Genomic DNA, 21,714 nt, shown 5'->3' with positions numbered 1-21,714 from the left:
GTCTAAACTGGGTGATTAGGTAAGAGAGTGGCCTAACATCTTTCCTAAATGAGGGGCATCAGAAAGCCAGCCTCCAACTAATACCCCAGCCAGGTTTATGTATATACAAACTTAGCTACAAGTACTTACTTAATTGGGAATTAAAGAAAATCTCTCCCTGAAAATGGCCAGTATGGGGCTTTTTATTGTGTAAGCAGTTAAGTTAGAGAAAGACAGCTTGATAAAACGTTTTTTCAGAATTCTCACCTTAAAGAAACAAAAGCCCTTCTAGGGAGAACTTGCAGTTCTCTCCTTGTGTCTTTGAGATGTGAAGGTTCTACCTGATATTCTTAGAGGGGTGTGTGTGTGTGTGTGTGTGTGTGTGTGTGTGTTTTGAGAGCTTGGTCTCTGCCATCTGGGCGGTACACATATGGTGTTCATTTGACAGCCAGTCGAATAGACTGGGATTCTGAGCAGTTTTTTATTGTTGTTTTTGGTCTGGCTGTGCCAGCTCTCAGAGAAATTTGTCATAAGGGGTCCCAGCCAAGAAGGGGCCTTTGTCATCTTAACCTTCATTGCATCCACCTGTACAATGAAGGCCCTTTACTTTCTTAGACTGTTTTTGGGAGTAAACTTTCTAGATTTTGTGGAGGCTACATCTTTTGCACTCTCTTATGAGGATGCCCCTTGCATCTTACTGGTTGGAGTCGCTATTAAAATACTACTCATCAGTGGCCAGACAATGGATCTTTTAAATTGTAAAACTTTATGTAGAATAATCGTAATAGTGCAACTCTAGGTATGGGAAGAAGCAGCAAGGGAAAATACTTCCTGGATCATAATAGACTAGTAAGACAGGAGATCCAGATAAATTTTTTTTTTTTTTTTTTTTTTAGGCTGTGCCATGCAGTTTGTGGGATCGTAGTTCCCCAACCAGGGATCGAACCCGGGCCCTGGCAGTGAAAGCACCGAATCCTAACCACTGGACCACCAGCATATTCCAGAGAATTTTAGATTATCAATAGGGCCTGATCCAAAAAGTAGCACATTGAGTGGCCTATCAACAGAATCTTTGCCTGATCCAGGAACCACTTCCTAGTGCCATGGGACAAAATTGGTCATAAAATGCCTCCCAAATGTTGGTCGAATTTATGACCAAGAGGAGGTGCTGTGGACAAATAATGTCACCTGCCATATCAGTAAGCAAAGGATGCTGTGGCCATCAAGCCATCAGGCACTGCAGCTGCCCCCACCCCCATAGGTAAGGTGCATATCAAAGGAATAATTTCATTAAGCCCAGACTCTTGCATCATCCCATGTATAGAAAATCAGTTAACTCAACTTGAGATGTCTGGTTTTTCTTTAACTAGCTGTAATCTTTTGATGTTTGACTACCTGGGGTTTTTTGGCAAAAACTCCTGTATATCCTGGCTGCTCCCTTACCTCTTTGGAACAGTCCCTCAGAGCTATCTGAGAGGTTGTATTCCAGGCCTAAGTCTTCAGTAATGCCCCAAATAAAACATTTGATTTTATTTACTTTTAGGTTATGCATTTTGTTTCTGTTGACAGTATGTCCCAGCCTGCACTGGGGAGATCTGTCAGTGCCCTGTCCCTCAAGAATTTCCCTTAGGCCTAATAAAATATTTTTTCATGTGTGAAATGCTTTAAAGTTTGTAAAGTATTTCTCCCACATTCCCTCATTTTTAAAAATAGATTTTATTTCTTAGAGCAGTTTTAGGTTCTACAGCAAAATTGAGTAGATATTCCCTTATTTTTAACTTTGATTGTCACATCCACCCTTCAAATAGGTAGGACAGGTGTTATTATCTCTCCATTTACATTTAAATTACATTTAGAATCACACAGTAGCAAACAGAGCCTGGTGCTAACTGAGGTCTTCTGATCTTTTAAGCCTCAGGCACTTTCTCTTGGTTCCCACAGAGTGCCTTCAGAATCTTTCCAAATCTTTCCGGAAACTGTGGATCATCTCTCATTCTCAGAGCTTAGAAATTAGTTTGAGAAGTTCCCCCAGTTTCCCCCTTGAATGCAGGGGCCCACAGAGAATCCATCTATGTCTTTGGGGGAAGGTCTGCTCTCTCAGGCTCTGGCAGAGACAGTGGGACCCAGAACTTGTACAATGCCCTGATAAGCTTCTTAGAGGCGGGTATTAGCAGGGATTGGATATCCTTCCCCTGAGATGCCCTTCATACCTGACCCTGCCTTGAATTAGGATTCCATAGGGGAGCTGGGAGCAGGAGATGGGGTGTTCCCTGCTGTACAGCTTCAGACTTACTCTTTGAGACCCTGGATCCAGAACTGAGAAGATACCCAGATGTCCAGGTTTGAAGGTAAATTATGTGATTAGGTAGGAGGGATCAGCTGGGGTGCCAGCTCAGCTCTGTTATATAACACTGGCACACCAGAAAGAGATACTCTCCAAAGTTTCTTTTGGAGATTCAGAGTGTTGAGTATATGGCGAGGGTTAGGGTAGACAGGGAGATGGTGGAAAGACAATGATAGGAATCAAGGACAAAGAAGGAAATTCACTAATTCCATACTTATTTTGCTTTCCCCTCTTTTGCTTTTTAAGACAATTGTATTTGCATTGCTAATTAGTGTGGTATGCTGGAAAGACTGGGACATTAGAAAGCTCATCTGCACTCCTGCTCACTAGCTGTGTGATGTTGAGCAAGTCACATCTCTCTGGACCTCAGTTTCTTCATGTCTGAAATGGGGAGTTGCATTAAACAGTGTCAGTAATTCTTTCCACCTTTAATGACCTAAGATTCTATGGGTTATTCATCTAACTTGTAATATATCACTTCATATGCAAAACTGATCATTTCTAGTTATTGTTTTGTAATAACCTGTGGACATTGATTAGAGATTTCATATTTAGTTGGGCTGGGCTTCTCTGCCCTTCTTTATAAATTGAGAATTCTTTGAGGACCTTAAATGTTTTTCCCTCCTGAGTCCTTACGTAAAATTAACCCCTATGGGGCATTGATTCTGTACAATGCTTTTCCCAGACCGGATGTGTTTTTACTCTCCCAACATTCCTGTGACATAGGTATTGTTATTACTATTTACGTAGATCGGTATTGTTATTACTATTATTATTTCTATGAAATTAAATTTAAAATATTATAACATGCACATGATAAAAAGGTTAAACAGTTAGACTGAACAATAGGATATACTGAAAAGTAAGTCTCCCTCTGATCCCTGACCCTTAGTTTCCCTTTTCCAGATGTCCTTTCAGAGATAATCTTTGCATCATCAGTGCATATGTTATCATGCCCATTTTACAGATGAAGCACTGAGGTTCAGCCTGTCCAGGGTGACACAGCTAGTAAGCAGCAGATCTGGGGACCCAGCCTTTGACTCTATTCCCCATGTTCCTCCCATGACACCACACACTGTCTGGGAAGCTTCATGACGTTAAATTTTAAGCTTTGTCCTCTCTGAATGATGGTGGAATCATTTTAAAATCAGTCCAGTAAAAACACATAGAGCCTTGCACTGCTTTCCACTACTGCCCCTTTCTGTCTAAAGCTTAAAATCATATCTCCTTACTTCCCATTTGCCTTGGATAAGGTGAGATTTGTGGCCTGGGGCACCAGCTACAGATGACTGAGCTCCCAGCAACTCTGGCTGGACCTGTGGAGTGTGGGCAGACCTCTTGCAAGGATCCCAAGGAGGGCTGGGTAGACTCAGCTCAGGAACCTGGGCTGCTGGCATGCCTACACAGCAAAGAGGACCCCAAGATGCTCTTTTTCCCATGAGCAGACATTGCCCCCTGGAGCAGGGGGCAGGGGTTGTTTTGTTCCAGCAGAAACAACTGCCTTTCACTACAAAGGCCCCTGTGTGAATAGTCACTCTTCCAGATGAGGGTTTGGTGGATCCCAGCTCTCCTTTTAGGAGCAAATAACCTCTTCTTTTTTTTTTTCTTTCTAGGTTTGTGGCTACCCCCTGGCTGGGCTTCATGGAGGAATCTTCTCTGATTTCTAATCTGAATCCCAGAGCAGCCCCCATCTTTCAGTGGACAGAATGAGAGGCCTTCTGTAACCAGGCATAACTGGCCATCATGGGGAAATTGATCAGGATGGGGGCACAGGAGAGGCGGTTACTCTTGCCAAAGCGGTTTCATTGGAGGCGCCTCCTCTTCCTATTGGGAATGCTGATCATGGGTTCCACCTACCAGTACCTGAGGAGCCCCCGGGGGCTCCCCTCACTGTGGGCAGCAGTCTCTTCCCAACAGCCTGTAAAACTAGCCAGCCGGGACCTTTCCAACAATGAGATGATGATGGTGAGCAGTGACCCTCCAAAATCTAGCTCTGAAATGGAGGTTGAGACATGGGCACCCCAAGCCACAGTGGGCAGAGATGGAACAACACCTGGTGTAACAATGGAGAACACCCCCAGTATACCTAGAAGAACAGCCAACGTCATTCCAGCCACACCCAAGAGCAGCGACAGCCTAGCAGCAGCCCGCACAGAAAAAGTGAAGGAAGACACCCCAGCCACACCCAGTGGAGCACTGAATCACTACCCTCCAACTTCAGGCAGACCAGCAGTAAATAATTACACCCCAGCAACACCCAGGGGAGCAGTGAAGAGCTACCGCCTAACTCAAGCCAGGGGAAAGGTGAGGAAATACACCCCATCCCCACTTGGTAGGATGGTGACCAGTTACGCCCCATCCACATTCATGACAATGACCAGGAGCCATGGGATCACCCCCAGAGCAACAGTGAAAGACAGTGAAATTATGACAACCAACAAAATACTGGAGACCAACCCTTCCAAGAGAGTAGTGGAGGAAACCACCCCAACTCCTCTCAAGGGAGTAACTGATAACGCCCCACCCTTACTGATAAATGACTTAGAAACAGACATCTTGACTTCTCCGAGGAATGTGGTAGAAGAGAAGACCCTAACTACCCCCAGAAGAGTGGACAATAATAGCTCAACCAACCACCGGGGGTTAGTGGGAAAAAACAACCTGACAACACCCCAAGGAACAGTCCTGGAGCACACTGCAGCCATCTCTGAGGGGCAGGTGACAGTAAGCATCACGACAGGCAGCAGCCCAGCAGAAACCAAAGCCTCTACTGCTGCGTGGAAGACTAGGAATCCCTCGTCCAGAACCAGTGCACCAACTGTTGGAATATCCTCAGCCACCTTCTGGGGGCTGGTGAAGAACCCTTCCCCAGCACCCACCACTCCAGCAACTCCCAGGGTCAGGGCAAATCCGACCACTCAGGTCCATCACTGTGTGGTTGTGGAGCCAGTCCCAGTCTTGCCCACTGTCCCCTCCCCAAGTCTGACAACAGCTGGGATGCCAGAGGCTCCCAGTCTCTCAGTACTGCCTTCTGGGCAGCCAGACCTCCACCCCAAGGCAGAGTACCCCCGAGACCTGTTCAGTGTGAAGGAGCGGAGGCAGGGCTGGGTGGTCCTGCACATCTTTGGCATGCTGTATGTGTTTGTAGCCTTGGCCATCGTTTGTGACGAGTACTTTGTCCCAGCCCTGGGTGTCATCACAGACAAGCTGCAGATCTCTGAGGATGTGGCAGGTGCTACGTTCATGGCTGCTGGAGGCTCTGCCCCCGAACTCTTCACCTCCCTCATCGGCATCTTCATCTCCCATAGCAATGTGGGCATCGGCACCATAGTGGGCTCTGCGGTGTTCAACATCCTCTTTGTCATTGGCACTTGTGCCCTCTTCTCCCGGGAGATCCTCAACCTCACCTGGTGGCCCTTGTTCCGTGACATCACCTTCTACATCCTTGACCTAATGATGCTCATCCTCTTCTTCCTGGATAACCTCATTGTCTGGTGGGAGAGCCTGCTGCTTCTGCTGGCCTATGCCCTCTATGTGTTCACCATGAAGTGGAACAAACAGCTTGAGCTCTGGGTGAAGGAGCAACTCAGCAAGAGGCCAGTGGCCAAGGTCATGGCCCTAGGGGACCTTAGCAAGGTAAGAACAGGTTGGCTCAGGCTTCTCTACCCCCTTTTGGGGAAAAGGGTGGGGGAAAGCCAGGGACTGAAGAATGGAAAGTGCTAGGTCAGACCTCAAGAGATGAGTTAGTGTTCTGGTTCCCTTGCAATTCATTCAATATTTATAGAGTCCTGTTCTCTGCCAGGCACTATGCTGGGGCTTTTGCAGGAGTGACCTTGGGTCAGCCCTTAATCGTCCTATAAAATGGTTATTATTAGGATCCCCCATTGGCAGGGGAAGAAACTGAGGCCTAATGAAGTTAAACCACTTGTTCAAGGTCACACAGCAAATAGATGGTGGAGCCAGGATGAACCTGGGTTGTTCTGATTGGGCCTTCAGAAATGACATTTGAGCTGGGCTTTGGAGAATGTCCAAGGAGATATCAGGCAGGGAAAAATGATAAAATGGGCATGGTGTGTAGGGTTTATCTAGCACCCTCACTTTCATTTAATCCTGTTTGTTCACATTCCAGACCTGGAGGGGCTGCTAGTTTGGTTAGGGTCTGAGAAGGAGGAGGCTTTTTGAGTTTTGTTTTGTTTTTAAAATATTGAAGATGGGAGCTCCACTCATCCACTGACAAGCCAGCCCTGGGTGCAGAGCCCTTTCTCTGTGCTGACTGGAGACTGAGAGCTCCAACTCTGGGGCATTCTTCTGACTCCACAGTTCCTTTCCAAGAATTTCTCTGCCCCTGTGAGGGACCTTCCTGCTAAATTCATTGCATGATTCAATAATCTGGATAGTGAAATTTAATTGGGGAAGTGATCTCTAAAAATTCATCCCCAAGTTTTTTGTTCCTTGAGACTCCGAAGTGAGGGTACCCTAGGGAACACAGACCCCCATTTCTCTCATGCTCCTAAAGGGTGAGTTTGGGCAAAGGTTGGTTCATAGCCTGCCTGTTTCAGATCTCAGGCCACTAGTGTGAACAGAATTTTGCATGCAAAGAGTGGAAGGACTTAGCTGCTTAATCCAGTGCAGTTTTGATGAGTGGGCAGGATGGAGACCAAACTCAGCAACATGTCTCAGAGATGTGTGATACAAGGAGATGAAATGTACTTCCTTTAGGACTTCTGAGGTATGTGTGGTGTTCAGAGCATAGAACTGAGAGTCAGGAGACCTGGGTTCTAATCCAATTCTGCCTCTAACTGTGTGACCTTGGACAGGTCCTTTCCCATCTCTGGCGGAAATAGAAGAGTCCAACTAATCATGCAAATGTTCTGTTTAGCGGTAACATTCATTGATAGTGTCTTGTGTCGAAATGAGTTCCGTTCTGTCAGGCCCAGCACAGCTGCTGTCTGATCTGGTCAGCCGACCTCCAATTAGTACATTTTTGCAGATGGCCCAAAAAGGAGAAATATCCTGCCCAGGGTTGGACAGCCAGAAGGTATCCATACTGGAATGGGAACCCAGTATCCTAACTCCCCATTCAGTACTATTTCCCTCCAGATGACTGCTCTAAGAAGCCAGAGGCTTAAAAAAGAAAGGGAGGCTCAGAGCATTACCTCATTTAATATGAGGAAACAGGGCCCTCCCTCCTCCTGAAGTTCTCAGGGCAGGCTTTGCTGAGGGTGGCCCTGAAGTCTGGTACTATTCTCTGAGAAAGTATCTAATGCCTTGGTATACATTAGGCCAGCAGTTTTCAAAATTGGGACTTACCTGGCGGGCCAGTGGTTAAGATTCACCTTCCAATGTAGGGGGTGCGGGTTTGATTCCTGGTCGGGGAGCTAGGATCCCACATGCCTCGTGGCCAAAAGGCCAAAATGTAAAACAGAGGCAATATTGTAACAAATTCAAAAAAGACTTTAAAAATGGTCCACATCAAAATGCCTCTTGACTTGCCTCCCAGTCCTTCATAGTAATTCTGTTTTTATTTAAACTCTGCAAATTCTCAATTTTCAATTTTGTCAGAACTAGACCATCAGAGCAAAGCTTGCCAAGCAAGTAAAGCATAATCATGATTTCAAAAGAGAATTTGTAACTTAAAAGATTCTTCAAGGCCTTTAGTAGCAGCTCTTTGCCAACCAGTGAGAGCAGTGCTGATTACAACTGTTCATATCTATTTATTGAAATAGATCCAGTATGAATTTTAATTAACAGCATTATTAAAAAAAAAACAGGTTGAAATACTGGCTGTCCTTGAAAGTAAATTTATATTTATTTAAAATTGAAAACCTGTAGTTAGGACTTTGCAGCACTAACAACTGCCTTCTAAAAATTAGTCCAAATAATTTAAAAACTGTAGCTATTTTGAAGTGATTTTTAAAAACATCTGGATTTGGAGTTTCACCCCAGGTTTCTTATAGCCAGAGAGAGCGGTAACTGCCTTTGCTTATATCATTCTGTCTGTGTTTGGCTGCCCCAAGACCTATGATCTTGTTCGAGGGAGGTAAATTATCCTGTACTTCACTGACAGACTGAGGCAAGCCATTCTGTTTGAATTCTTGAAGCAGTTCTCTGAAAATCCAGTCTTTGATCTAGTAAACTGTGTTGGTATTCATTTTTGTGATTTATGCAAGAATGTGTACTCACCTCTGCAAATTATCTTACTTTAACTATGAAACTTTATGAAAATGAACATGCCTTGCTTACTCACTCACTCACTCACACTGACCTATCAGTTCACACCTCTTCCCTGACTAATGGGTTCCTTCTTTGAGCTTCTCCTTGAGAAGGCAGGGGGTCAGGGAAACTGGGCTTATTCAGTCAGCCACACACCCAAAGGTGAGGAAGTAAGAGAGAAGTGGGGAAAGGCCAGACCGAGTGGTAGGGAGTCAAGGAGGAGGGCTGGGGAGAAATCAAAGCCACAAGTGCTCAGGAAGTTTAAGCAGGGGGAAGACAATTAGAGGGCAGTGGGAGCCAGCTTCTTCTTGGAGGGAAACAGGAACAGGAAAGACGCTTGGGCCTCCCCCTTCCTCTGTTGGCAGCCTGGGGTGAGGTGCGGCCACAGTGTTAGGCTCATCATTGCCACTAAATGGGGGAAATAATCTTTATATCTCCCAAAGGGCTGAGCCCAACGTCTCATCCCTAAAGCAGAAGCTCCACAAGTATTGGGTGGTTTCCTCAGGGAACTCTAACAGGTCAGGGTCTCCAGTGTATAGAGAAAAAGGAGTAAGGGAGAGAATCCATACTTGTGGAGGGCCTATGACATACGTACATTATCTCGACAATTTCTCATAAAACCCCTGCAGGAGGGGAGTTCCCTGGTTGCCTAGTGGTTAGGATTCTGGGCTTTCACTGCTGTGGCCCAGGTTCAAGCCCTCATCAGGGAACTGAGATCCCCCAAAACCCGCGGTGTGGCCAAAAAAGAAAAAAAAAAAAACCTGCAAGAATAAATTGTTATTGCCGTTTTGCAGATGAGGAGACTCTGAGGCTCAGAGAGGATAATTAACTCTGCCAAAGTTACACAGCTAGTTGGTGGTCCTTATCACCAGTTTATGAATCCATTCATCTGGGTTTTAACCCAGTATCCATGGCTAACTATCCCTGTTATCCTCGGCAAGTCAGTGCAACTCCACAAACCTATATTATTAAGCACTTAAATGAAAAGCAGTGTGGGAAGTAAAAAGATCATGTCCCTTCCAGTAGAAGGGACAGGCATAGACAAAAGTAACTGATAAAGGGAACACTGTGCAAAGTGCTACAAAGTCACTTTGCTTTTCTTCGAGGTCTCACGCTGCTCATCTGTAAAGCGAATGGGATGGACTAGTGCAGGGGTTGGCAGACTTTTACTGTAAAGGGCCAGACAGTAAATATTTTAGGCTCTGCAGGCCATATAGTCTCTATCACAACTACTCAACTCTGTTGTAGCATGACAGCAGCCACAGACAATAAGTAAACGAATAGGAATACCCCTGTGGTGTTTTACTAAGCAACATAATCGCAGGTGTTCTCCTACCTGAACAACTTGGAGATGTAAGATCAGCAGAGAATGATTCATTTTCATATCAAATATTCACCCAACTGATATCTGTGGAGTTTCTCAGCTGGAGGACCTTTCACTTTACTTTTTATTCTGCTCTGGTAATCTAGAACCAGGATAAAGTTTTTTTTGTGAATAATTCTAATCAGAATTTACTTAAGAGTATTTTCAGAAAAGAAAAAAAGATGTATCATTGAACATAGACACATAGTAACTATTTTAGAGTCTTTCTTTTGACACTGGCTGCAAAAAAAAAAAAGAAATTCAAAGCTAAAAATATTTCAGACAACATTGTCAAACTGACATGTATTGGTTTGAGGATGCCTTTTATGAACCCAATGAAGTAATGGTAAATGTTTGGTTTTTTTTTTTTAAAAGATATATTAATTTATTTAGTTTTAATTTACTTATTTAATTTATTTATTTTTGGCTGCGTTGGGTCTTTGTTGCTGCGCGTGGCTTTCTCTAGTTGCGGCAAGTGGGGGCTACTCTTCGTTGCAGTGCGCGGGCTTCTCATTGTGGTGGCTTCTCTTGTTGCAGAGCATGGGCTCTAGGCGTGCGGGCTTCAGTAGTTGTGGCTCATGGGCTCTAGAGCGCAGGCTCAGTAGTTGTGGTGCACGGGCTTAGTTGCTCCGCAGCATGTGGGATCTTCCCGGACCAGGGCTCGAACCCGCGTCCCCTGCATTGGCAGGCAGATTCTTAACCACTGTGCCACCAGGGAAGCCTAGAAATGGTAAATGTTTGCATAGTTATCAACACAGTCTAACTTAGCTTGCTCTGAAACTTTTTTACCTGGTTTTAAAGCTCTTGGTGTTATTTGTTCTGGCCCCAAATGATAAATATTTGACCTTCCTTGACCGTGCATAGTTGCAGAAAGCCAAAGTTGAGGCTCTAGCCTGGCCGAAAAGCCTTATTTGTATTTGAAGGATGATGGGACCTTCTTTATAGAGAGAGCTACAAGCTTAGCTAGAAATAACTGGCCATCTGCATGAGATGCTGATGGGCAAGACAGCCCTGTGGGGCACCAGTGGTGAAAAGGGATGCAAGGTGGGGAATGAGACTGGTCCGGGCTCCTTTGGAAACCCCATATCCACATTCAGCCCACAGGAATACTTCAGAATGTGAAACTCCAGGAAGAAGTCTGCCATTCTTTCTTAAGTGCATTGCAGGCTATTTTCTTCTTGGCAGGGTTTTTTATTAAACCAACCAACAGAAACCCCAAGCAGACAAACCTGGTGCCTCCTTAGGAACCAGTCGTCCCTTTCCTGTCAGGGTTAACATTTACTCCAGTGACCTGTACTGCCAGACAGCCAGCTATCTGCTGTGGAGACAGGGGTGCTGGACAGGAAGCAGCCACCAGGGCCCTTCCTGCCTCTGTGGGCCTGACCTTACTAGCCTGCAGGGAATCGACTTTGCTCCCAAAGAACTCATCCTAGCTAGGCTGAGGGGTTCCCTCCTTTTTTTTTTTTTTTTTTTTTGGCCGTACCACGCAGCTTGTGGGATCTGAGTTCCCTGGCCAGGGATCAAACCCGGGCCCTCGGCAGTGAGAGTGTGGAGTCCAGGGAATTACCTAACTTCTTAAATAATAGCTTCCCTCCAGTTGTCAGGAAAATATGGTAAGAATCAAATTCTCAGTGTAAAGGCTTCTTTTCTTCATAAAATTTTCTTAAGCTTTCAGCATTCATCTGCTGGTGGGTGCTAGCAGATGACAAAATGAGTGCATAAGAAACAAACAAATATTAACAGAAAAACTCAAACATCTGATCATGCCTGGTAGAATAACGTGTTGTTTCCATGGATGTGTGTATGCTTGTAAGAGATTTTACATATTCTGTTATGCATACAACAGAGTAATCTTTTTTCCTAGTGTATGGGATGAGATTAAATATGAAATTAGATATTCATGGTGTTCTACAAATAACAGCATGATTTCTAGATGCTCTGCTACCTGAATAAATTGGAAATATAAAACTAACAAAATGTTTTAGTGTGGGGGAGTGGGCATATGGATGATAAACAAGTAGAATAACATATTTCTGAGTATGAAAAGTGCTGTGAAGGAAACAGTGTATGTGATGGAGAGTGACTGTAGGTAGTGGGCCCCCTTTAGCGAGGGAGAGCAGGGGAGTCCTCCTGGAGGAGGAGAAGTTCAGGTAGACAGTCCAAGTAGAGTTCCATGAGAATTCTTCTGGAATTCTTCCCCATGCTCCATAGGGGAAGAAGAGGAAACAGCATTTGCAAAGGCTCAGAGCAGGGAAGGACCTTGGTGCACTAGAGGAAAGAACTGGAGGCCAGTATAGTGAGTAAGGGGAGAGTGGTACAGGATAACACTAGAGGCGGGGATGAGAGCTGCTTCCTCAGAGCCTTGTGGATTAGATACGGAGTTTGGATTTTATTTGAAGTTCAATGGGAAATGATGTAATGAGGAGTCATAGTTAAAAGGTCACTCCCTAACTGCTGTGTACAAAATGAATGGTAGGTGTGCAAGGGTGGAAGTAGGGAGTCCAGTTAGGAGGCTGTTGTGGGCATCCAGCGTGTGTGCACGTGTGTGTGTGTGTGTGTGTGTGTATCTTTGAGAGATATTTTGAAGGCAGAATTGTCTGGATTTGGTGATGGTGTGGATGTGGAGGGTGAGTGGAAGTCAAGGTTTTTCACTTGAGCAGCAGGGTGGATGGTGGCGCCATCTAGTGAGAAAAGGAAGACTACAGGAAGAACAGGTTTAGGAAGACTCAAAAGTTCCTGCTCTGGAATGGTGAGTTTGAGTGTTTATGTCACCTCCAAGTGGATATGTCTACGAGACAGTTGCACAAATGGGCTGAAAGCTTATGAACAAGGTCAGGGCTGGAAATAGAGATTTGTGAATCGCCAGTAAATGTATGATTATTAAAATCAAGGACCAGCTGATGCTACTCTGAAAGAGAGAGAGAGATTAGGATTAAGCCCCAAAGAACTCTGATGTTCATTCATTTGGCAAACATTTATGGAATCTCTTTGTATGAAACCTGTGTAGGGTCTGGAGATACAGTGAGAATTAAGGCAGCCCTCAAGGGGCTCAACCTCGCAGAGGAGCAGGAGTTGATCCAGGTTTTGTGGGGTCTGACACTCTTTAAGAAAAGGAATATAAAACTATTGCTGCAAAATTAAATATGAGGCCTCAGAAAGGGTTTGTGAGGGGAGAGATGGGCCCTGAAGTTTAAGCTTCATCAGCTCTGTGGTAAATCCCCCTTAGTGGGGAAGACAGAAAAGTAAAAGTAATATTTACCATATCATGTGTAATGATATAGGTAAGTGCAGAGGGATTTAGCACTGCCGAGAGTGGACATCTCAACAAAAGTCAGGGAAGGCTTCCTAGGGGAGGTGATGCTTAGCTGAATCCTGAAGGACAAGCAGGGGTTGACTGACTGAAGAAGGGATAGGAGTCTCCTAGGCATGTGTAAAGGCCAGGGGAATGAGAGAGGGTGATGAGACTATAGCTGCGCTGTCCAGTATGGGAGCCACTAGCTACATGTAGCTACTGAGCTCTTGAAATGGGGCTAGTCTGAATTGAGATGTGCTGTAAGTATGAAATATACATTGGGTTTCAAAGGGTTAGTATGAGAAAAAAGGTAGAATAGCTCATTGATATTTTTATATTAATTACATGTTGAATTATAATTCTGATATATTGGGTTAAATAAAGTACATTATGAAAATTAATTTCACCTGTTTCTTTTACTGTTTAAAAACGTGGCTACTGAAAATTAAAATTGCATGTGTGGCTTGCGTTCTATTGCTATGGGACAGCACTGAACTGGAGGTAAGCAGGAGGCTGCAATATGCTCAGCTAAGGAGTGTGGACTCCCTCCTGAGGACACTGAGCCCCCAGGGTGCAGGGGGGGGACATGATGTGCTTTGCTTAGAAAATCACTCTGGCTGAAGAGTGAATGAGGAACCAGAAGAGGAACAGTCCAGGAGTCAGGAGGCTGTTGCAGGATTGTAGGCAGGAGAATAGAGAAATGAGGCCAAATTTGAGGATTTTCAGGAACTAGATCTGACTGTTAGTTGTAGATGAGCTGTGAGGAAACGAGGAGGAATTTGGGTAGGCTTTTGGGTTTCCAGCCTAGATAGGTGAGTGGATCAGGGTGCTAGACTGTATTCAGTGAAGGTAGGACTCAACCAGGGATTCAGTAAATCTTTGTTGAATGAATGTTTAAAAAAACACACAGACCAGAATGTGCAGTTCAGGAACTGTGTCGTGGGTGGTCTAGAAAGGGAGAGGTCAATGATTAACTGCTACATCCGTGGGAGATAGGAATTGGAGGTCAGGAGGACAAGCCCCCTGAAGGGTCGCCCTGTTCGCCACCACAGGTTCCCGTGAACGGCTGGCTGCAGGGGATCCTGTTGCTCATCCTCATCAAGATGCATCACAGGTGTTGGGGGTTTGGCTGGCATGAAGACATCTTCTTTGGTTTCTTCAGCCCTCTGGTTAATTTTCATGAGGAGAGGGAGAAGGTGGGGATGGTGGGGCTGAAGAAAGAGGAGGATGATTGGTGTAGTCTGAGAGGTGGATGTGGGAATGTGTTTGTAATAAGGGCATACTCTAAAAGCACCTACTTGCTGGTACCGCTACCCATATGTGACCCATCAGTCACACTCAAATGTAAACAAACATTTATATCCATTTACCTGAAATGCCAATAATATGAAACAGAGCCACTAGGAAATATAAATTTGACTTCATTTCCTTATTTATGCTTGGGAAAAGAAATGTGATTTAGTAAAAACAACAACAAAAACAATCCTCTGAATAGAGATTAGGAGGTCGGGGGTTCTGTCACTATTGTTGTGATTGTGGGAAAGTCACAGAATCTTTCTGCATCTCAGTTTTGTCATCTGCCAAAATAGCAATAATAATACTAGCCTTGTCTGTTTCATAGAATTAGTAATATGGAATGAGAAAATGCATGTGAAGGGCTTCAGAAAGTTAGAAGCGCATACTGAGGGTAGAAGATGTTGATATGTGCAATGAACAGTGAACCCGTAGAGAAGTTTTTTTTTTTTTTAATTAATTAATTTATTTGTTTTTATGGCTGTGTTGGGTCTTCGTTTTTGTGCGAGGGCTTTCTCTAGTTGTGGCAAGCGGGGGGCCACTCTTCATCGCGGTGCGCGGGCGTCTCACTATCGCGGCCTCTCTTGTTGCGGAGCACAGGCTCCAGACGCGCAGGCTCAGTAATTGTGGCTCACGGGCCCAGTTGCTCCGCGGCATGCGGGATCTTCCCAGACCAGGGCTCGAACCCGCGTCCCCTGCATTGGCAGGCAGACTCTCAACCACTGCGCCACTAGGGAAGCCCCGTAGAGAAGTATTTTGATTTAAATAAATCTGAATGGAAGAGAAATCATTAGGCATGTGCTTCGTGGGGCAAAAGTCAGTCTCTCCTGCCCTTTTGTGGATAGAACCAGCCATCCCAAAGGGTAGCCTGGCCTCTCGTATTTCTAAGAACTCATTGGGTGAGAGCTGGATGTGATAAATAATGAGGTGGCTGGGCCAGTGGGGTTTGGTGCTGTAGCCTCCAATATCCCAGAATTGTGAAAGAGGGGATTTGTTCAGGAAATCCACAGTGCCCCCTTCATATTCAGATTGGTTATTTCTGCTTTGTTTCATTCATTTGTATGTTCGTCCATTTGTTCATTCATTCAACAATGTGTATCCAAGCGTTCAAACCTCTCCCATCCTTCAAAGATTATCCAAACTTCACCTACTTTCAGAAGGCTTCCGTGTCCATCCCAGCACAGCACCTTAATCTGTGCCTCTCATTTCTTCAGGCACATTCTGCTTTGTCATGTGTTCATGTTATCATTGGTCTCAATTCCTTTCTGTAAGTAGAATCCATGCCCTAAACATCTTTGTATCCCTACAGCACTAGCACAGTGCCCGGTAAACAGCAGGTGCTCAGAAATTAAGAACTGAATGAATGAACAAATTGGGCGGATGGATGGGTGGGTGGCCCTGAATCAGGCAGTATTCTCTGTATTTTCTGATCAGGCAGAGATGGGAGTGTAGCAAGTCCAGTTCTACTTCTGGCTGTGGAGGTTGGTGAGGTGGGGGAGGCAGTGGAAGGTGAAGACAATTACTGGGGGCAGCCATTGGTGACCCTGCTGTCTGAAGATGGCGCTAGAGGTCACTTGGCGTATCTACTCGTTGAGCTCTCCTTAACCGAGCACCTGCTGTGTACAAGACACTATGCCACAGGTTAGGGGAACAGAGATAACTATATCGTAGTTCAAAAAGACGTGAAGTCTAGCTGGGTAGACAACTAATATGTGTGAACAATGATGATTTCTTTAAAAGTTCGGATGGTGTTACGAGATAGTAAATGCAAAATGGCAAGCTAGTGGTTCAGAGAGTAAATACTGTGGGCGTAATGATTCTTCATCTTGGACCTTCTGGGTCTGTCCCCTTCCCCAGCTGGCTGCCCTACAGCTTCCCCAGGACACTAGCAAGCACTTATTCGATTATAGAGCCAGATTTTTGGTATCACAAAATGTGTCCACTGTTGTTATACAGCTTTTGAGGAGAGAGGTATTGTAGAGAGCTGGAGTGAGGGCTGGGCTGGGGGTGAAAGGGGCCATTTGGGAAAGCTTTATGTAAGAATTCACCCTGAATTTTCTGAAAAATTGGTAGGCATAGAGGAATGGAGAAGGCATTTTAGGCAGAGGGGAAAGGCATGAACAAGGGACTACAAATTGGAATAGGTTAGGTATATGCAGGAGACTGTTCATTCATTCATTCATTCAACCAGCGTTTTCTGAACCCTTGCTAAGTGCCAGGCAGTGTTCTCATGCTTGACATACAAGCATGTGTCATGAATGAAATAGTCTGCCTTCAAGATGCTAGTGGGACAGTCAATTTACTTGGGTTTGCCAACATACAAATAACATACAAATAGATGGGGGAAAGTGCTATGAAGGAAAAGGAGTCAGTAAAAGAGAATTAGCCGGGCACCTTAGCGTCCCAGAGGAAGGTGACATGTAAGTGGAGACCTGAAACATGGGGAGTGGAGGAAAGAGGGTTCCAAACAGAGGAGGAGGGACCGTGTGATGAGGGTTTCGAGGTGGGTAAAGAGGATGGTGCATTTGAGGGACTGAAAGACAGCTGTAGCCGGTGTTACTGGACCTCAGTGAGTGGACACATTTGACTGGGAATACTGCATGCAGGCTGAAGCCAGACTGTGGAAGGCCAGGCTGGGGGTGGTGGACATGTTAAAACATTTTCTGAGGCCAGGTTATCTCTGGGTGTGTTTCTGTGTTCCCACATGAGGGCTCCCTGGAGAGAGAGGGAAGTAGGGAGGAAGGGTGAGGGTCTCTCTGAACATCTTGTGATTCCTGTCCCTATTTGCAGCTGGGCGATGGGACAGTTGTGGTGGATGAGCAGCAGGATAACAAGAAGCTGAAGGTGGGTGCCATGCGGAGTCTGCCCAGTGGGGATACTGCAGGGTTTCAGAGGACAACCACAGACCCAGGGTGCTGTGGCCCTGATGCTGGGGATCCTGGGCTGGGCTCAGACCTGGGAAGCTCCTGGGAACGCTGCCAGGGTGAGCCAGGGAAGGAGCCAGAGGGACTGTCACCTCCAGGTGGCCTTGGAGGAGGTGCTAGCTTGGGAGCTAAGTCCAGAATGTCACTGCTCACTGCCTGTGTGAGCTTGGGCCTCGGATTCTGCATCAGTAAAATGACTGGACTAGATGAACTCAAGTCCCACTTTGTAGACCCAACACTCTTATGATTGATCTAAAAGCCTAATTACCTGCGGCTTTGGAATGCCCCAGAACTAAGAGAAACATACGAGGGGTGGGGCGGGGGGATCTGAGGTTTCTGAAAAACTGTGTCTTAGCTGCCTTTGGCCTGTGGGCATTTGGGAAGAAGTGGGGACCTTAGAGAGAAGAGGCCAGGGTCTGAATGAAACCTCCCCCATCCTATGAAAATCCCTAGGCCTGTTGTGAAGTATTGTGTTACCATAGCCACTAGATGGCAGAAGAGTTCAGATCCAGAGGGTTGGTTGGTGGGGAGGGAGGGACCAAGCAAGCAGTTTGTCTGACTTTGGATGTTCCTTATAAGTCAGATGATGTTTCTATGTGTGTCGCTATTGTAATTTAAAAAAATAAAAATTCAACTGAGTAAGTTTAAAGATCAAATCGGCTTTATTCAACGATTCATGAATTGCCCAGCATCCCATCTAGCAAATAGAAAGGAGTTCCAGGTTGTTTCAGGCAAGGTCACCTTCCTTTGGGGGACAGCAGGAGTCTATCGGGTAGATTACCTCACTAGTGTGCTAACCAGTTAATTCCAGACTGACTGGTTAAGAGTCCATTCCCAGGAGGGGGCTGAAACTGCAGTTAGGTATTTTATGTTTCGGTTTGGTGATGTGAGCAGAGCACAAGTGACTCCATTTTGGACCTGTTGTCTCTTTTTTAGCACTGTGAATGAATATGTGTCACATCTGTGTGTCTGCACATACAGATGTGTGTATGTGTGTGCCTGTGAAGGTCTCTTGAGCATGTGGGTAGAAAAGAAAGGGCTGGAATCAGAAGACCTGGGTGCTAGTCTTGACTCCTTCATTTACGACCTTGGATAAGCCACCCAGCCTTGTTGAGTTTTCATTTCTTTTTCTGTAGGTGGGGATCAAAACCTTGCTTATGTCTGGGGGTGGGGCAGTGATAAAGCACCATGACGCTCTTTGTGGACTGTAAGGGCCTGTGCCCATGCACCGTGGGGCTGTCTGTGAAGTGTATGGGTGAGAGTGTTTCTTTGAGGATGCACTTGCAGGGATGGACAAACCCTCGGTAATGTGGTGTCCTTAATACACATTGTCTGCTCACTGTCAAAGAGCTTGGGGAATGACTTGGTATGTAGAATTAGCCAGTCATGGAAGAGTTGAGGGGAGGCTGAGAAAGAAAGTGCTGTAACTGTCCTGTTGAGGTGAAGGAAGAGGGGGTGCCAGGATAAGGCTCCTGTGCTTCTGGCCTGATCTTTATAGGAGGGAGGAGGGTTAGTGAGGCCCCCGTGCGGCTCCTCCCCTGGCTCGGGCAGAGGCCCGCTGAGGCCTGCGCGGCTCTCTCCTGCTTAGCTCGCGTCCGTGCTGACCCAAGGGAGCAGCTCGGCCTCTCTGCACAACAGCACCATCCGCAGCACCACCTACCAGCTCATACTCCGCAGCCTGGACGCTCTGGGGGAAGGTAAGCGAGGTCTGCCCAGACCTGCGTGGTCTCCCCGTCCACTCCTTCCCTCCTGCAGCTGAACAAGAACTGGGACTTGCAAAACTGAGAGGCAGCAGGTGGAGTGAGGGTGGGAGTGGGAGGAGAGTTAGCAGAGGAGAGAGGGTGGTAGAGGCAGGCAGTCTGGGAAGATCCACCAGGAGAGGGCCCCGAGGAGCTAAGGTCCTTAGGTATCCACACCCCACTACCTCCCTGTCTCCGTGTCCCTCCTGTAAAATGAAAGGGTTCATCTGCAGTGAGTGAGGCCGTGAGTGTCGTGTGCCCTGCACTTGTCTATGTTGGGGCTGCCCTCCGTGACTTCCCTGCAGAGCCCACCCCCATGAGTCAGCACCAGTGTCCCACAGAGTCTCCAGCAAGATAGTGTGGCCAGGGCTGCTTCTGGGGGCATCACCTGCGGGGCCCCACAGCTGGAAGCTCTGAATGGTGCCTCCCTTGGCTCTGTATTCAGCTCCGGAGTCCTAGGAAGCCTGCTGACCCCTCCCCCAGCCAGGTATCCCAAAGGACACCCTGGGGGCCACCAGGACCACTTCTGGGAGTGGTGAGGGTCCAAAGTGTAGTGGGAGCTGATGCCCAAGTTGACAAATGATGGAGGCAGCTGAGATCCTCACCACCCACTTTACTGAGCCCTGCCTTCTGCCCCGCTTCCCCAGAGAGCTACGTCCAACAGGCTTCGCAGGCCCCTAAAGGGCATCCTCAGGTACGCTTCTCTTCTCCTTGGGCACCTCTGTCTCTGGGACACTGGTGCAGAACTGGAGCGCCAGCATGAGGCCCATCAAGGAAAGGTTGGCCTTTGGGCGGAAGCCAAGGAGTTGGAGTGCAGCTGGGCAGGAGGCTGAGGACTGAGCCGAGTATGACACCAGAGACTGACCCATGAGCCCCAGGGACAAATTTTAGAGACCTCAGAATTTCTCAGGCCCTGAAGCATCTTCTTCACATATGATACTGGGTTGTTGGTTGTTTAAAACAAGCATATGGTCAAAGACGAGGTGATCAAACCTTCCCTAGAAAATCCTCACGAGGAGCTTCCGCAGACATTGGGAGAGGCCACCCCCCTGTCAGCTCCAGAAAAACAGTACCCCTGGGGTTTCAAGAGTGGAGTCTGCAGCACTGGGCAGCCTGTGGGTGATCAATGCTGGGGGCGTATCTGGCCTGGGCACAGTGAAGGAAGCTGTATCCCTGGGTTAGGCCTGGCCCTCCTCGTGGAATCAATGACTCAGCAAAGTCCTAAAGATAAAGACCTTCTCTTGGACGGGACTGCAGGGCCCCCTGCCTGGGCCACTTCCATGACCAGCAGCCATCTGCTGGCTTACTTGTCCTAACAGGATTATGTGATGTCCAGGCCATGTCCAGGCCAGGCCGAGGTCAGAGGAGATTGATACTAAGGAGATGATCCGGCCGCGCTGAGAGTTGAGAGGCCATGTGAGGAAACAAGCGCTGGGGGAGCCAGTGGCAATCATCCCCAGAAGACAAGCACGCTTGGTACCCTGTGTGGGTGTGCGGCGGGTATGGAATGGCCCTCCCAGGGAATGATTGCTTATGTGCCTGGGATGCAGTCCCACTCAGAGAAGCTGGCCCTGATCCTGCACCCTGAGATTCCATCCAGGAAGGGCTGGTATCACGCAGGGCTGGGATGAAGGCCTTTGTTCCCAACACTTTGCAGATACATGTTTGTGTTTCCGTATGCTCTTTCCAGATGGCTATCCAGATGTTTCCACCCTTTCCAAGCAATGAACTCTCTCCACAGAGCTGATCCATGGTCTGAGCTCTTACCCTGGGTAGGGGCTTTACCTCTCTAGAATCCCATGCTTCTTCTGGTGATTTCACTCACACATGTGCGTGTGTCTATGAGAGAGACAAAGAGACAGAGATAGAGAGAAACAGAGAGAGGCCCTTCAGCGGACCTGCTTTCCTCGGTGGCATGGGAAATGAGAGGTTAGGGCGTGTGATGAGGTAGGAGAAGGAAAGAGGGGAACTTGGTTTTCTTGCCAGCTCCTCCAGCCAGCAGTCAGCAGGTATTCTCAGCACCAGGACTGGAACCAGGGGAGCCCTTCGAAAAGCTGTGTGTTGTTCAACAGAAGACTGCAGTGCTTGATCAGTGCCAAGGGAGCACTGGAGCGGTCTGCATGAGGTAGGCAGTGGAGTGCCCACCACCTGACATCTCAGTTCTGACGGGACCCGCTGAGCAGGCCCACCAGGACACTTCGAGGGACCACACTTGCCAGAGTGATGGCTCTGCAGGATGGAGCCTATTGCCAGAGGCAGCTGCAGCTCAACCAGCCTGATTGTTTAGGAGACAGGTTGAGAGAAGGAAACTCCAGACCTGCTTTTGTGTTCTGCCCATCCTGGACCCAGGCAGAGTTTGATTCCCAAACCTTCACAGTTTGCCTGTATTATGGACTAGAGGATCTTCAGGGTCCCTTCTAACTCAAACCCTCTGGAATGCTGGGCCTCAGCAGTGCAGAGTTGCTTCCTGGGTGGAACAGCTGCTCTCAAGTACTATCGTCAACTCATCATTGTTGTCATAGCTAAAACTTATGTAGTATTTTCTAGGTGCCAGGCACTGGCTTAAG

The 21,714-nt window shown here is 46.9% G+C and overlaps 1 protein-coding gene across 5 annotated transcripts in view; it reads left to right on the top strand.

Annotated features, from left to right (window-relative positions):
* The first annotated feature begins 3,942 nt into the window (after positions 1 to 3,942).
* The window catches only part of SLC24A1 (solute carrier family 24 member 1), a 31,473-nt gene continuing 13,701 nt past the window's right edge, over positions 3,943 to 21,714 (top strand). For 2 of the 5 annotated variants that reach the window (XM_061180173.1, XM_061180171.1), the window contains exons 1-3: positions 3,943 to 5,959; positions 17,275 to 17,328; positions 18,997 to 19,105. In XM_061180173.1, coding sequence (XP_061036156.1) covers positions 4,067 to 5,959; positions 17,275 to 17,328; positions 18,997 to 19,105 — 2,056 coding nt within the window. In that variant the 5' untranslated portion in view covers positions 3,943 to 4,066. The remainder of the gene's footprint in view (positions 5,960 to 17,274; positions 17,329 to 18,996; positions 19,106 to 21,714) is intronic. The other 3 variants (XM_061180174.1, XM_061180172.1, XM_061180175.1) reach the window with 2 other exon arrangements.

Source organism: Eubalaena glacialis, chromosome 2 (genome assembly GCF_028564815.1).
Source record: "Eubalaena glacialis isolate mEubGla1 chromosome 2, mEubGla1.1.hap2.+ XY, whole genome shotgun sequence".
NCBI lineage: Eukaryota > Metazoa > Chordata > Mammalia > Artiodactyla > Balaenidae > Eubalaena > Eubalaena glacialis.
The sequence above is the reverse complement of the archived record's forward strand: the minus strand, read 5'-3'. Positions and strand labels throughout refer to the sequence as shown.